Source organism: Diplotaxodon limnothrissa, linkage group LG18 (genome assembly GCF_057381915.1).
Source record: "Diplotaxodon limnothrissa isolate DT_005_m linkage group LG18, D_limnothrissa_male_GT1.1, whole genome shotgun sequence".
Classification (NCBI taxonomy): domain Eukaryota; kingdom Metazoa; phylum Chordata; class Actinopteri; order Cichliformes; family Cichlidae; genus Diplotaxodon; species Diplotaxodon limnothrissa.
Genome location: NC_140613.1, coordinates 43,828,847 through 43,845,545, shown reverse-complemented (window position 1 = coordinate 43,845,545; position 16,699 = coordinate 43,828,847). Strand labels below are relative to the sequence as shown.

The 16,699-nt window shown below is 46.6% G+C and overlaps 1 protein-coding gene across 2 annotated transcripts in view; it reads right to left on the bottom strand.

Annotated features, from left to right (window-relative positions):
• Nucleotides 1-1,089: 1,089 nt before the first annotated feature.
• Nucleotides 1,090-16,699, bottom strand: part of agla (amylo-alpha-1, 6-glucosidase, 4-alpha-glucanotransferase a) — a 44,443-nt gene continuing 28,833 nt past the window's right edge. The window contains exons 28-35 of one of the 2 annotated variants that reach the window (XM_085378485.1): nucleotides 16,402-16,513; nucleotides 16,107-16,242; nucleotides 9,014-9,126; nucleotides 8,723-8,934; nucleotides 8,472-8,569; nucleotides 8,289-8,376; nucleotides 7,908-8,041; nucleotides 1,090-7,817 (exon numbers count right to left, since the gene is read on the bottom strand). In XM_085378485.1, coding sequence (XP_085234611.1) covers nucleotides 7,700-7,817; nucleotides 7,908-8,041; nucleotides 8,289-8,376; nucleotides 8,472-8,569; nucleotides 8,723-8,934; nucleotides 9,014-9,126; nucleotides 16,107-16,242; nucleotides 16,402-16,513 — 1,011 coding nt within the window. In that variant the 3' untranslated portion in view covers nucleotides 1,090-7,699. The remainder of the gene's footprint in view (nucleotides 7,818-7,907; nucleotides 8,042-8,288; nucleotides 8,377-8,471; nucleotides 8,570-8,722; nucleotides 8,935-9,013; nucleotides 9,127-16,106; nucleotides 16,243-16,401; nucleotides 16,514-16,699) is intronic. The other variant, XM_085378484.1, reaches the window with a different exon arrangement.

The window sequence follows — 16,699 nt, the reverse complement described above, 5'->3', positions numbered from 1 at the left end:
GAGAGCATGAGGGTGGGAATGGATGTTTGTGTCTGTGGGTGCCTGTATGTCTGTGTCTATATGTCAGGTTGGGTATCAGACGCCACCTCTCTGGGGACACCTCAGGCCCTCCAAGGTTTGGAGGCCTATCTCCACCCACCACCACTTCCCCTGCCGGTGGCGGACTCCCTCAGGTGTCGGTGTGTTGGTGGTTCTTTGTGTCTGGGGGTGGGCATCCGGGTACACACCGGCTCACTCCTTGGCGGCCGCTTGTCGGGGCCTGGGGCCTGGGGCTCGCTCGGGCCCCTTTGGAGGTGGGGTGCCCCCGGCCTCTCGGCCTGGGGCTCGGTCACTCAGGCACAGCTGGGGGCCGGCGGAGCTCACGGGCGCGTCACTGCAACTCCCCCTGACTTCTGCTCCGCGGCTGCTGGGCGAGCCCTCATCTGGGACTCTCCTCAGCTCTTACTGGAACAGTGGCGCGGCTGCCCCTCTGTCGGTCTTCCATGGTCTCTTGTGTTCTGGGGGCCTCTGGATGTCTGGAGTTTTGATCTCCTCCATACCCGCTTCACACCCTGGAGGACGGGGCTGTGGCCCCCCCACACTCCCTAGCAGATCATTACATGGAGAAACCTTTGGAATGCAAGCATGCTGATCCACACAGGTATGCACACATGGGTATTCACAGACGCGGACTAAAGCTTTCTTGGCTGCTGCCTCAAAGCACACTGTGCACTGTCTATCTTGCGTGCTGCACAATATCGTTTATTATTTAGTAAATATTGATATCTATGACTAGCTAGTTTATTGTGATGGTGCTTTGTTTTCTCTATTATTATGTTGCTCTTTGTTGTTTGCTGTCTCCTCTGTTTGTTTTTTTTGTTTGTTTTTGTTTTTTTTCTCCATACAGGTGACCCAGGAGTTCTTTTTTTTTTTTTTCTCTCTCTCTTCCCCCCCCCTCTCACCGTCTCTTCTCCCCTTTGGTTTTCTTTCTTTCTCTCCCCCTCTTTCTCTCATTCATTCCCCCTGTCCTATTTATTTAAAAAAAAAAAAAAAAAAAAAAAAAAAATGACAAAGGATGAACTGAAGCTCTGCCATCACGTAATGTCGCATACTGCTGTTTCTGATGTCATTTAAAAAGAAAAAAAAAAAAAAAAGAAGAAGCAGAAAAGGTCCCAGAAAAAGAGCTTGATAAACGATCAGCTTGGTATATTCCCCACCATGGCGTATACCACCCTCAAAAGCCAGAGAAACTGCGAGTGGTCTTTGATTGCTCGGCAAGATTTCAAGACATGTCATTGAATGACTACCTTCTTACAGGGCCAGAGCTCACAAACACCTTGGTGGGAGTTCTTTGTAGATTTCGAAAGGGCCCAGTCGCTATTATGTGTGATGTGGAACGAATGTTTCATCAATTCCATGTAAAGCCTGAAGACCTAGACTACTTGAGGTTCTTATGGTGGGAGAATGGTGATCTTGAGTCTCCGCCATCAGTTTTTCGGATGAAAGTCCATTTGTTTGGGGCAGCTTCCTCACCTGGCTGTGCCAATTTTGGACTTAAACATCTAGCCACAGAAGGTCAAGATCGATTTAACCAAAGCACTGTCAAGTTCATCCGAAGAAATTTTTATGTTGATGATGGACTGGTGAGTGTAAGGTCTGATGCTGAGGCAATTAAGCTAATCAAGGAAGCAAGAGAGCTTTGCAGCACAGGCAAGCTTAGACTACACAAGTTCATTTCCAACAGCAAGAAGGTATTGGAGTCAATACCAAAGGAAGAGTGTGCAGACAGTGTCAAAGAACTGGACATAGATTTAGGGGAGCCACTCCTAGAAAGAGCACTGGGCGTGCAATGGTGCGTATCCTCTGATGACTTTCAGTTCAGAGTAACCGTCAAGAAACACCCAATGACGAGAAGGGGAGTGCTATCCACAGTAGCTTCCATCTATGATCCTCTGGGAAGAAAAAAGAAAGAAAAGGAGAGAAGGAAACGAAACAAGAGAAGAAAAAAAGGAAGGAGAAAATAGTACTACTTGTTGAAGCAGAATAAGCATGTGTTAAACTGTTGTAAATGCTTATAACTTGAAGATGCAAATCTGTGAAGAAATCTCAAGTTGAGATTTGGTGGGAGTTTAACTGCCATAAATGTAAATTATGTCAGTTTGTTTAATTTATTGTGTTCATTTATGTTATTTATTTTATTTATTTATTGTTGTTCCTTTTGGGGTAGGAACTAAGGTTCATTCTGTGTTGCGCACAGGCCTTTTAAGTGACGTAAAGGGAAGTAAAAGGCATGTGCAAGAAGCTAAGTTAATAAGTTAACTAAGGCAGAAGAAGGAATAAATAAGCAGTTTAAAGTAAAAGAAAGCTGCAAAGAAGAAGAAATTGGGAATTATTTTTGTTAAGTTGTTCCTGAAGCGGACTCATTCCCTCACGGTTACGTGCAGCCAGCGAGGTACGTTAACTAGGGTTGCCAACTCCCTGAAAAATAAATAAGGGACACCTCGTGGCCAGGGCCGGGCGACCCAGTTGTCTTCACCCTTCCCAGTGTGGTGAATTTTCTAGCTCTTTTTTTGTGTGTGTGAAATTATTTTTTTTAACCCTTTGACTTGAATTTGATTTAAGTAGATGTGTATTCTTTGTGATATGAACACATGTGAAACAAATGATCATTTAGCCATTTATTTTTAGCTCAAAATGACAACATTAACACAGTAAAACAGGTCTCTTTCTTAAACAGAAGCCTGTCATGCTTAACTTTTGAGAATATAAGTAAATCTTTCTTTAAAAGAACTCTGTCCTGCTTAACTTAAAATAATAGAAAACAATAGAAAGAAAAATATTCTTGTAACAGTGCACATTTAGTGCATTTAGTACAATTGGCTTCAGCTGAGGTATTATTTCAGCTTTTCTAATGCTAATCAGCTGCTCCCGTTTGAAAACCCGCTTGTTCCCATGATTACGCATCTTAACTCATCGTCATTATTCATCTATGTATTACTTTTATGTATTAGTCATCTATTTGTTGTAATCATCTATCCTTGCAGTCGTTTATTACACAAAATAAATTATATTATCACACTTCTGGCCACATAGCGCTGATATTCACTGCACATGCCCATATTAACGTTTTCCAGCCAGGTGTTTTCCTTTTCCCATTCTTCCCTTTCTCTGAGGGGAACAAACATTGCTGCTCTAACGCTGGGCTCACACTGTGCGGTTTTAGGCCCATTTTGAGCCGATTTTTGAGTGATCGGACCGATTTTGGCCTTCATCGTGCGTCGTGTAGTATACGTGGGGTAACGAGAAGTGATTAACACCTCACGACCAGCTCCCGATCATCAATCGCTCGTGAGCCGCTCACACTGCTCGCGCGCAAACACGTAAACGCCGTGAAAAAGACGGAGCAGCACGGCTGTGCAGCGTGTGATCTGGACACAAGCGATGGAGGCACAACTTGTAGAACTTTGAAAAGCTCATCCGAGCCTTTTCGATGTGGCCTCACAAAATTATCACGACCACAACAACCGTGAAAATAGTTGGATCTACACTGCTGCTCAATCACAGCTGCCTGATCATGTTTTTCATTAGCAATTTAGCAAAGTTGATGGTGGTGGTGTGTCTGTGTGAGTGAGAGACAGAGAGAGCGAGCGACAGATTTTCTGTTATAACCTTAATTTTATGGACGCACAGTGTGAGCACTCAGGTCGCATCAGAGCATCGGGCCGTATAGTGTGAGACCCTGCATCGTGACCTACCAACTTCTAACCCCTGCGAGTCAATCGTGCAGTTTGAGCAGGAGCTGAATAACGCGACTGAAAAAAATCGCACAGTGTCTGCCCAGCTTTAGGTGTACTGTCGTCCGAGACTTGCACCGCAGTGACGGCGTTTGTTCCCCTGTTGGCCATGCTTCTTGTTGTGGTCATCTGTTGTCTTCCGGTATTTTCTCCGTAAGCGACCTTTCCTCGACCAATGAGATGAGCGGTAATCTGAATTGTCATACTCGAATTGTCATAAGTGTGCTGTCAGCTCATTGGTCACAAAGCAGGAGAGGGGCTGGGAATTATGTTTTCCAACAAAGCGTTAATTCCATTAACATTTATAGACTACTTTTGATTCTCACTGTATTACGGGACAAAGTGCGTCCCTTATTAGCTCAATACGGGACGTGTACTTTTGTTTCTAAATACGGGACGATTCCGTATTTTAAGGGACGGTTGGCAACCCTAACGTTAACTGTGTTTGTTTATCGCGTATTTGTTAACTTGGGTTTAAATGTTTATTTGTAATATTTATGTTGGTCATTCTGTACTTTTATGTAATAACAGTTTGACGGTGGATTTTATGGGGTTTCTGAGGAGAAGTGTGACGGAAGAATAAATCCATCTGTGAATGAAGAACCGTGGTGTCGTGTATTAACTGGAGGGAGTGATAGTCCGTGCTGCAGGGAGAATGGACTGCCATACCCGTGATGTGTCTGTGAGCGAGGGAGGGAGAGAAAGGAAAAGTACGAGCTGTCATTGAGCAGAAACGGGAGCTGGAAGCATGTAAATATAATAATAACCACTGCAGCCAAGTCAGTGCCTGACGAGCCCAGTTGTAAGTAAGCTATCAAGACTTGACTGTACACTGTGTTCGTGTTTTCCTCTGAAACAATAAGTTCGGTTGGAGCAGCCTTTCAACGCCTCTCTCTGTCTCTGCTAGCAAACTTGACCCAGACAACAAAGTAAAGCTAGTTTTCAGCTACGAGCCCGACGTATTAGCCAGAGGTCCCTTTACTACGGTTCAGAGCCGCGGACCTGTTTTATATACGCACGGAATAGTTTTCTATACGAAAAAAGTGCAGCTTTACCTAATGTCCACCTACTGTTACTCATTTATATTAAGATTTAAACATCTAGTTGGTGTTGGTGTGGAGAGTAACCTTCAGTAACAGTAACAAATCACACAGCAATAGGACATTCATGTAGTTGTGAAAAGCATGATAATATATTAAGTAATCCAAAGTATTCAGAATACATTACAAACTACATTTTGGGGCATGTAATCTGTAATCTGTAGTGGAATACATTTTAAAAGTAACCTTCCCAACACTGGATATATGTTGTGTGACACCTTGGTAACAAGAGAGCTTAAATTCAATTATATATATATTTGATGAGCCTGAACAAGCTGATATTAATTAATTTGAAATGCTTTCTAATTACTGAGATTTCAGATGGTGTCAGGACTGTTCAATACTTTGTCATTTTTCATTATTACAGTTTTAAGGATATTTGTAGCTTGAATTCTTTACGTGTACACTGGATATTACCAGCATCTCAATAGCACCTTTGTTGTTCACTTCTTACCTGCCGAGTGTGAATATTTAGTGGTGGTACAGAAATACTAACTGCATCATATGAAGTGTATTATACAGGGAGTGCAGAATTATTAGGCAAATGAGTATTTTGTCCACATCATCCTCTTCATGCATGTTGTCTTACTCCAAGCTGTGTAGGCTCTAAAGCCTACTACCAATTAAGCATATTAGGTGATGTGCATCTCTGTAATGAGAAGGGGTGTGGTCTAATGACATCAACACCCTATATCAGGTGTGCATAATTATTAGGCAACGTCCTTTCCTTTGGCAAAATGGGTCAAAAGAAGGACTTGGCAGGCTCAGAAAAGTCAAAAATAGTGAGATATCTTGCAAAGGGATGCAGCAGTCTCAAAATTGCAAAGCTTCTGAAGCGTGATCATCGAACAATCAAGCGTTTCATTCAAAATAGTCAACAGGGTCGCAAGAAGCGTGTGGAAAAACCAAGGCGCAAAATAACTGCCCATGAACTGAGAAAAGTCAAGCGTGCAGCTGCCAAGATGCCACTTGCCACCAGTTTGGCCATATTTCAGAGCTGCAACATCACTGGAGTGCCCAAAAGCACAAGGTGTGCAATACTCAGAGACATGGCCAAGGTAAGAAAGGCTGAAAGACGACCACCACTGAACAAGACACACAAGCTGAAACGTCAAGACTGGGCCAAGAAATATCTCAAGACTGGTTTTTCTAAGGTTTTATGGACTGATGAAATGAGAGTGAGTCTTGATGGGCCAGATGGATGGGCCCGTGGCTGGATTGGTAAAGGGCAGAGAGCTCCAGTCCCACTCAGACGCCAGCAAGGTGGAGGTGGAGTACTGGTTTGGGCTGGTATCATCAAAGATGAGCTTGTGGGGCCTTTTCGGGTTAAGGATGGAGTCAAGCTCAACTCCCAGTCCTACTGCCAGTTTCTGGAAGACACCTTCTTCAAGCAGTGGTACAGGAAGAAGTCTGCATCCTTCAAGAAAAACATGATTTTCATGCAGGACAATGCTCCATCACACGCGTCCAAGTACTCCATAGCGTGGCTGGCAAGAAAGGGTATAAAAGAAGAAAAACTAATGACATGGCCTCCTTGTTCACCTGATCTGAACCCCATTGAGAACCTGTGGTCCATCATCAAATGTGAGATTTACAAGGAGGGAAAACAGTACACCTCTCTGAACAGTGTCTGGGAGGCTGTGGTTGCTGCTGCACGCAATGTTGATGGTGAACAGATCAAAACACTGACAGAATCCATGGATGGCAGGCTTTTGAGTGTCCTTGCAAAGAAAGGTGGCTATATTGGTCGCTGATTTGTTTTTGTTTTGTTTTTGAATGTCAGAAATGTATATTTGTGAATGTGGAGATGTTATATTGGTGTCACTGGTAAAAATAAATAATTGAAATGGGTATATATTTGTTTTTTGTTAAGTTGCCTAATAATTATGCACAGTAATAGTCACCTGCACACACAGATATCCCCCTAAAATAGCTGAAACTAAACACAAACTAAAAACTACTTCCAAAAACATTCAGCTTTGATATTAATGAGTTTTTTGGGTTCATTGAGAACATGGTTGTTGTTCAATAATAACATTATTCCTCAAAAATACAACTTGCCTAATAATTCTGCACTCCCTGTATGACAGGTGTAAAGGTACAGGCTGGAGGGTTTTTCTGTTCCATAGAGAAGCTAAACTTAACCTACACTCACACCAACATTAACACGCTACCAGTGCTGCTACAGCTCGTCGTGCAGCAGGTGTTCGCTGCAGGTCAGGAGACAGGACACTGTGACAGATGTAGGATAAAAGCACACAGCAGATTTCAGTAGCAAACATGAGCCTTGGTGAACAGCAATGACCCACAAAGAAAAACATCTTCTCTTTTTATTTAAAATAACTGCTATGGGGACAGAATGCACAGTGGCTCATAATGGTTTTAACACCAACCCTGTGAGTCAACGCCTACCAAACGCTTTTCATCCATACCAAGATCATGTCTTTGGTATGGATGTCTGCAGGATCAGACACGTTAACGTTCACCACACTTAGCAGCTGCTACAGTCTAAAGACTGGCTGGACTTTAAAATGTGCTGCATTCAGGTCATATGGGAAACATAGGAAATATGAGCTACATCAGCTTTCTGCTGGGACCTTATCTTTTATTTAGCTTGCAAACTTAACTACAACCAAATGCAATCAAGGCTGGTTAGTAAACACTTTAAGCACTGCAGTATTTATTTGGAAATGCTACCAGAACCCCCCTCTGGAAAAAAAGAAAACAGTGTGATTCCATCCACACTGACCCTCTCGTCCACTTTTCTGAGTGGATGCTGTGATTGGCTGGTGATGAACTGAGCAACAGGTGGCCCTCTGCACAGGTCTACAGGTCATACAGGACCTCCAGCACAGTGGCTAGAGACCAGGCCTGGGTCTCACAGCTGAATGGACAGTGCTGGCCATTCTCATTGGTCAGCTCTGGCAGACCCTTCCATGGAGACCTGGTGGAGGTGGACAGGTAGGGACAGGTTAGTAAAGAAAAGCAATAAAAGGCAGTCGTTTCATCAGAGGTACAGGGGAGAGCGGCCTACCTCTCCAGGTGAGTGTAATGTTGTGACAGAACATTTTTCACCAAGGTAACCGTTTTGGTGTACGTGTCTTCTCCCAGCTTCTTTGCAAAGTAGAGTTTAGCACGCAGGAAGTACCCGACTGGCCACAGCCATTCCTACGCACAAACACAAAGTGTGTAACAGGTTGTGTGACACGTTATAGGTAATGTATCCGAAATCTGACAGTGAATCCTCTGAGTGCAGCCTGTAGGTGGATGATTTTCTACCCAGAGTCCATGTCTCTGACTTTTCTACCAGTGGAGATCTGATGCATTATTAAAGTTAACTTTTAAACATTTCTTCTGGTTGGCGTTCTGTTCAGCACTGCGTTCAACCATCTGCAGTGACAGACGTGGGACTCACCGGTCCTTGGTGGTAGTTGAAGCCTCTGGCCACGTTGTAGTTGTCATTGTCCAGTGCGTTATCATAGACGCCACAGTAAACCAGGTCACTGAGACAACACAATAAGAGCCATTTAAGTCTTTCACTGCTGTTACTGAACACGCGTTGTGCTGCGGCGTTTAGTTAGAAGCTTAAATGTATTACTCAGGATCGAGGGTTTTCATTCCCAGTGGTCCCAGCAGTTTCTTCCCAGCTATCTCCAAAGCGTTCCAGGCTCTCTCCACCGTGAACAGCTCTGGAGCCTGGAGCACACACACACGCACGCACACGCACACACGCACGCACACACACACACACGCACACACACACACACACACGCACACACACACGTACGTGTAATTATTACTGAGTGTTTTTCACACAGTACTGAAGATCACAGCGAGGCGTTGGCTTACCACCACCATGGCGACAGTGAAGTTGGGTCTGAGCTGGTAGTCACACCAGGGGCTGGAGGCGCCGTAGCTGTCCTTATAGATGCCTTTCTTGTGCACCAGCTCAGGGTGCTTCTCATCGGGGTCATCTGGGTCACCGGACACCCAGAAGCCAGCTTCAAAGGACTGGCTGAGCTGCTCGTTCCACTGGGAGTACGAGATGAACACTTCCTTACCTGGAATAAGGTGGTTTGGTTTTAGGTGAATGACGATGGGGAATTCGTTTATGTGAAAACAGTGGAGTTTGTCACATACCATCTCTGTGTAATTTAACTCCATCGTATGGGAACAGGCCCTTGGCGTGAAGTTCCACCACCCAGCGAACTGCAGACTTACTCAGACCAACTATCTCCACCGCTGCTCCATCTCTGCACAAAAGGCACAGGACACGATATCAGTACCAACCTGGACTTTCCTTTGATTCACTGATGTTGTCAATTCAAATTGTAATATAAAGTTCTCTAAGCCAATTAAACTTCTGTGTTTTTGCATCTTTCTAACAGCAAATGTGGCACACAGAGTGAGGACATTTGTGTTTGTCAGTTATTATCGTTGTTCTAACAATGCTGCTTGAATTGGGACTAGAAAGAGAGAGCATATTTCTCCTGTTTTGGCTTCCCTTCATTGGCTTCCTGTTAAATCCAGAATTGAATTCAAAATCCTGCTCCTCACATACAAGGTCTTAAATAATCAGGCTCCATCTTATCTTAATGACCTTGTAGTACCATATCACCCTATTAGAGCACTTCGCTCTCGCTCTGCAGGCCTACTTGTTGTTCCTAGAGTATTTAAAAGTAGAATGGGAGGCAGAGCCTTCAGTTTTCAGGCCCCTCTTCTGTGGAACCAGCTTCCAGTTTGGATTCAGGAGACAGACACTATCTCTACTTTCAAGATTAGGCTTCAAACTTTCCTTTTTGCTAAAGCATATAGTTAGGGCTGGACCAGGTGACCCTGAATCCTCCCTTAGTTATGCTGCAATAGACGTAGGCTGCCGGGGGATTCCCATGATGCATTGAGTTTTTCCTTTCCAGTCACCTTTCTCACTCACTATGTATTAACAGACCTCTCTGCATTGAATCATATCTGTTATTAATCTCTGTCTCTCTTCCACAGCATGTCTTTATCCTGTCTTCCTTCTCTCACCCCAACCGGTCGCAGCAGATGGCCCCGCCCCTCCCTGAGCCTGGTTCTGCCGGAGGTTTCTTCCTGTTAAAAGGGAGTTTTTCCTTCCCACTGTTGCCAAAGTGCTTGCTCATAGGGGGTCATATGATTGTTGGGTTTTTCTCTGTATCTATGAAGCGCCTTGAGGCGACTTATGTTGTGATTTGGCGCTATATAAATAAAATTGAATTGAATTGCCCCTCCTTGAATCGCTACCTTATCGTGGTGGAGGGGTTTGTGTGTCCCAGGGATCCCAGGGGCTATGTTGTCTGGGGGCTTTTGCCCCCTGGTAGGTAGGGGTGCAACGATATTCGTATCGATATTGAACCGTTCGATACAGTGCTTTCGGTTCGGTACGCATATGTATCGAACAATACAACATTTGTAATTTATTTTATCAACTTTCCTTCTGACGATGCTGTCTGTGTGGAGCGCTCAGTGAATCTGCGTTCGACTACTCCGCCTAGGCTGCACTGTCGACCCTAGGCGGAGCAGTCGAACGCAGATTCACTGAGCGCTCAACACAGACAGCATAGTCAGAAGGAAGAGCGCAGGGCAAGCTAGCAAGACAGAAGTTAAGCTCTCCTTGCAACATGGACCTCCCCCACCCTCATTCAGATCTGGCGTTTGGAATTATTTTGGTTTTCATGTGATGTATGACCCTGAAGGTAAGCGAGTCATGGACTAAAGTAAAACAGTATGTTGGATGCGCCATGCAATGCTCAATTACATGGGTGGGAACTAGTGTGTTAGCGCAGTTAGCTCGTTAACGTGTTGGCCGTCTAGCCCCATGCACAGGGCGATCGGCGGTAGCTCGTTAACGGAGATTTGCCGTGTTGTGGCGTTAAGGTCATTTCAACGAGATTAACCTGAAAGCACTAGTGGGAACACAACGAATATGACTGCACATTTACATCATCTTAGTGCAAAGACAAAAACAACAAGCATGCTACTAACTTTAGCCGAGTCATTTAGACAGCTGTTAGCACATGATTCTCCTTATGCTGCTGAGAATATAGCCCAGAAGAAGCGGATAGTATAGCTTTTATTTTGGAAAGAGACATTTCTCTGTAATAAACTCTCTTTTCCAAAGATGAGTGATTCCTCAATCAGATACAGGGCTCGCAAAATCGCTAGCCCGACGTCCTGGGGCTAGCGATTTTTTTCAGACGGGCTACCCTGCCCGTCGGGCTATTGTAGGAAGGAAAAATATATGTCAATGCTTTTGCATTCTTTCAGAAATGTAGCTGGGTAATTATGTCATTGGCATCGGTGAGCCACTGTCAATATGTGATATATTGAAATCGCGTTTGAATTTGCGCTTGTTTTTTTGCTTTCACTTTGCAATCGTGCGAACTGTGTATAGAGAGCAACAGCACTGATCTGTGAGTGATGATAATTTGTGCACCAATTCCTCTGACATCGTCTTATTAATCGTTAGCTTACTATGCAAACATGACAAGTGAAATCTCCCGCAGCAAGCTTAAACATGTGAGAGGTTGATCGCGCAGAGAATCGCTGAGCTTATGTGAGTGCGTGTGTAAAAGCAGCAGGATTTATATTTGACTACGATGACCTGGATGACTGAGAACCTTCACAGACAGATATATATTTTAGTTCTGCTGAGCCAAATAAGACAGGTCAGGGTGAAGAAGTGACAGCCAAAGAAAAGCTTACCACAAAACGGAGAAGTTATGACAAATCAGACTATAAGGCAAAAAGAAAGTGCAGCTTTATGGTTTCATGGACAAAAGAATTTCTGTGGCTGCAATATGACGAGCTAAATTGTTATTGTGTATATATTTATTTATATTTAGATTTCTTCATACATTCTTATATAGTTCTATATTGTGTATTGTGTATTTTGTTGTACAGTTATTTTATTTTCAACTTTAATTTATATATTTATCTTTATCTTATTCTTCCCAGTTAAATTTACCCTTCATTCTAATTTGTGTTGTACAGTTATTTCATTTTTAACCTTAATTTATATTCTATTCCTTCCTAGTTAAATTTACCCTTTTTAATTTTTCATATTTATTTCCTATCTTATTCATAGCCTTTTCCTTTTTTTGTTTTCTTTAGGTCACGAGCAGTTGTCCAAGCATTTCACTACATATCGTACTGTGTATGACTGTGTACGTGACAAATAAAATTTGAATTTGAATTTGAATTTAAATAACCAGGGTGCACATAAGTGGTCCGCAGGTGCGCATTCGCTGTCAAAATAAAAAACGCGCACAAGGGTTAGAGTTAAATTTAAAAACTGTACTTTTGAGTTAAAATATATATTTATAATTTTAATAAATGACAAATTAAAAAGGCATGAACATTTTATTTTGTATCGAAAAAATATCGAACCGTGACACCAAAGTATCGAACCGAACCGAACCGTGAATTTTGTGTATCGTTGCACCCCTACTGGTAGGGTCTCCCATGGCAAACTGGCCCTGGGTGAGGGACCAGACAAAGAGCGATTCATAAGACCCTTATGAAAAGGACACCGAGGGAACAGTTTACCCTGCCCGGGATAGGGTTACCGGGGCCCCGCCCTGGAGCCAGGCCCGGGGAGGGTGCCCGAGGGTGAGCGTCTGGTGGCCGGGCCTTAGTCCATGGGGCCCGGCCGGGCACAGCCTGAAGAGGAGACATGGGCCCATCCTCCCGCAGGCCCACCACCCGCAGGAGGCGCCATAGGGGTTGGGTGCATTGTGTGCCAGGTGGCGGCCAGGAGCGGAGGCCCTGGCGGACTGACCCCCGGCTGCCAAGACTGGCAATAGGGACATGGAATGTCACCTCTCTGGTGGGGAAGGAGCCTGAGTTAGTGTGTGAGGTTGAGAGGTACCGGCTAGATATAGTCGGGCTCACCTCTACGCATGGCTTGGGCTCTGGAACCAGTCTCCTGGAGAGGGGCTGGACTCTGTCTCAGTCTGTAGTTGCCCCTGGTGAGAGGCGGCGGGCTGGGGTGGGTATTCTAATATCCCCTCGGCTTGCTGCCGGTACGTTGGGGTTTTTCCCGGTGGACGAGAGGGTTTGTTCCCTGCGCCTTAGGGTCGGGGAACGGGTCCTGACTGTCATCTGCGCTTATGCGCCGAGTGGCAGTTCAGAGTACCCAGCCTTCTTAGAGTCCTGGAGACTCTGTTGTCCTGCTGGGAGACTTCAATGCTCACGTGGGTAACGACAGCGAGACCTGGAGGGGCGTGATTGGGAGGAACGGCCTCCCTGATCTGAACCCGAGCGGTGCTTTGTTATTGGACTTCTGTGCTAATCACAGTTTGGCCATAACGAACACCCTGTTCGAACATAAGAGTGTCCATAAGTGCACGTGGCACCAGGACGCTCTAGGCCGTAGGTCGATGATCGATTTTGTAATCGTATCAGCAGACCTGCGACCATATGTTCTGGACACTCGGGTAAAGAGAGGGGCTGAGCTGTCAACTGATCACCACCTGGTGGTGAGTTGGATCAGGTGGCGGGGGAGGACGCTGGACAGACCTGGTGCACCTAAACGCGTAGTGAGGGTGTGCTGGGAACGTCTAGCAGAGGCCCCAGTCCGCGAGATCTTCAACGCACACCTCCGGCAGAGCTTCAACAGCATTCCGAGGGAGACTGGGGACATTGAGTCCGAATGGACCATGTTCAGCGTCTCCATTGCCGAAGCTGCTGCATTGAGCTGCGGCCGCAAGGTGGTTGGTGCCTGCCGTGGTGGTAATCCCCGAACCAAATGGTGGACACCAGAGGTGAAGGGAGCCACCAGGCTGAAGAAGGAGTCCTATCGGGCTTGGTTAGCCTGTGGGACTCTGGAGGCAGCCGACAGGTATCGACAGGCCAAGCGGAATGCGGCTCGGGCAGTGGCTGAAGCAAAAACTCGGGTGTGGGAGGAGTTCGGAGAGGCCATGGAAAAAGACTTTCGGACTGCCTCGAAGAGATTCTGGCAAACCGTCAGAGGTCTCAGGAGGGGAAAGCGGTGCTCTACCTGCACTGTGTATAGTGCTGGCGGAGCGCTGCTGACGTCGACTGAGAAAATTGTCAGGCGGTGGAAGGAATACTTCGAGGACCTCCTTAATCCCACTGACACGTCTTCCGAGGAGGAAGCAGAGTCTGGGGATGAGGGGAATGACCCGCCAATTTCCGGGGGCGAGGTCACTGAGGCAGTTAAACAGCTCCTTGGTGGCAGAGCCCCTGGTGTTGATGAGGTCCGCCCCGAGTTCCTGAAGGCTCTGGACGTTGTAGGGCTGTCCTGGTTGACACGCCTCTGCAATGTTGCGTGGAGATCAGGGGCAGTACCTGTGGACTGGCAGACCGGGGTGGTGGTCCCCATCTTTAAGAAGGGGGACCGGAGGGTGTGTTCCAACTACAGGGGGATCACACTCCTCAGCCTCCCTGGGAAAGTCTATGCCAGAGTGCTGGAAAGGAGAGTTCGTCCGTTAGTCGAACCTCGGATACAGGAGGAACAATGCGGTTTTCGTCCTGGTCGCGGAACACTGGACCAGCTCTTTATCCTCTCCAGGATACTTGAGGGTGCATGGGAGTTTGCCCAACCAGTCTACATGTGTTTTGTGGACTTGGAGAAGGCATTCGACCGTGTCCCTCGGGGTGCCCTGTGGGAGGTGTTGCGGGAATATGGGGTGTCTGGCCCATTGCTACGGGCCATTCGATCCCTATACAACCGTTGCAAGAGCTTGGTTCGCATTGCCGGCAATAAGTCGGACTCGTTCCCGGTGGGTGATGGGCTCCGCCAGGGCTGCCCTTTGTCTCCGGTTCTGTTCATAATTTTTATGGACAGGATTTCTAGGCGCAGCCAAGTGGCGGAGGGCTTTCGCTTTGGTGGCCTCAGAATCTCATCTCTGATTTTTGCAGATGATGTGGTTCTGTTGGCTTCATCGGGTGAGGGCCTCCAGCTCGCACTGGAACGGTTCGCAGCCGAGTGTGAAGCAGCGGGAATGAGGATCAGCACCTCCAAATCTGAGGCCATGGTTCTCAGCCGGAAAAGGGTGGAGTGCCCACTCCGGGTCGGGGATGAGTTCCTGCCCCAAGTGGAGGAGTTCAAGTATCTCGGGGTCTTGTTCGCGAGTGATGGGAGAAGGGAGCCGGAGATCGACAGACGGATTGGGGCTGCAGCTGCAGTAATGCGGACGCTGCACCGGTGCGTCGTGGTGAAGAGGGAGCTGAGTGTAAAAGCGAAGCTCTCAATTTACCGGTCGATCTACGTCCTTACCCTCACCTATGGCCACGAGCTGTGGGTAGTGACCGAAAGAACGAGATCGCGGATACAAGCGGCAGAAATGAGCTTCCTCCGAAGGGTGGCTGGCCTCTCCCTTAGAGATAGGGTGAGAAGTTCGGCCATCCGGGAGGGGCTCAGAGTAGAGCAGCTGCTGCTCCACATCGAAAGGAGCCAGCTGAGGTGGTTCGGGCATCTGACAAGGATGCCCCCTGGGCGCCTCCTGGGTGAGGTGTTCCAGGCATGTCCCACCGGGAGGAGGCCCCGGGGCAGACCCAGGACACGCTGGAGAGATTATATCTCTCGGCTGGCCTGGGAACGCCTTGGTATTCCCCCGGATAAGCTGGAGGAGGTGGCTGGGGAGAGGGAGGTCTGGGCCTCTTTGCTTAGGCTGCTGCCCCCGCGACCCGGCCCCGGATAAAGCGGATGAAGATGGATGGATGGATGGATGAATTGAATTGAGCCACATTTAGAAGGACCGTGGATCTGTGGGTTACACCTGTGGACAACACCAAATGATCTCAGCAGCTTCCTCTGCTCCTGTTTATTGTGTTAGATGATTGAAGCCTGAAGAAACTAGATAGTTTATTTATTCTGATACATTATTACCATCCCAACCCGTGTGTGTGTGTGTGTGTGTTTCATAATAGCCAGCAGAGTGCACCATGATGAGACCCAGAAACTAAATATTGTGTGTGGCACCCCCACCCCACCCCCACCACAGAGAGCTGGACACCAGCAGCAGGGAGGACCCTGGGAAAGTTTCACAGAGGAGCCCGAACACCAAGCTCTGCTGTTTCGATGTGGCACTCTGTGAGGGCTGCTGTCTCAGCATGTTTAATATGTTACTTATACAACTTTGAACCTGATGGAGGGCTTCAGCGAAGTCTTTTTTGATGATTTGACTTCAGTAAAAACAGTAGAGACAGTAGAATGTGAGCAGCTGGAGTCTGCTGGAGTTTGTGTTACCTTGGAGTAGCAGGCATGCCTTTGTTCCTGGCTCTCTCACTCTCTCCCATCTTGTCCATCCATGTGCCGCAGTTAAAGCGGTTTCCTCCGCTCACAAAACCTGTGGCGGGGTCGACCCGAGCAACGACGCTGAACCCTGCAAAGAGCAAAAGGTTGTGAGGTGCAGTACCCGAAAAATCTTTGTAGTAAGAACTTAGTAAAACCAGATGATGTCATCGGCTTATCAGCTGTTAGAAATTACTTTCTTAAAATGTGTATAAGTACTCTGAATACGCAACTCATTTAACACACACACCTTCATCTCTCATTTTCATGTCTATTTTGGGTCCAGCGTTTCTCTCTCTGAAGGAAATGCCCTCCAAGTGGCGCCGCAGAGCTTCATGGATCACATCATACAGAGGCTGCTCCTGCACATGTATGAACACACAGAACGTTCGGGGCATAAACACACAACACTCAGCATCTGTGTGGGCCACTCCAGTATTTGGTGACTGCCAGCAGTCGCATTAAAGAGACGCCGATGCTGCTGGAACACAGGAGGAGCAGGTGTACCAGTCCAGGTGTGCACCTGTTAAATGTACTATTAGTGCTCT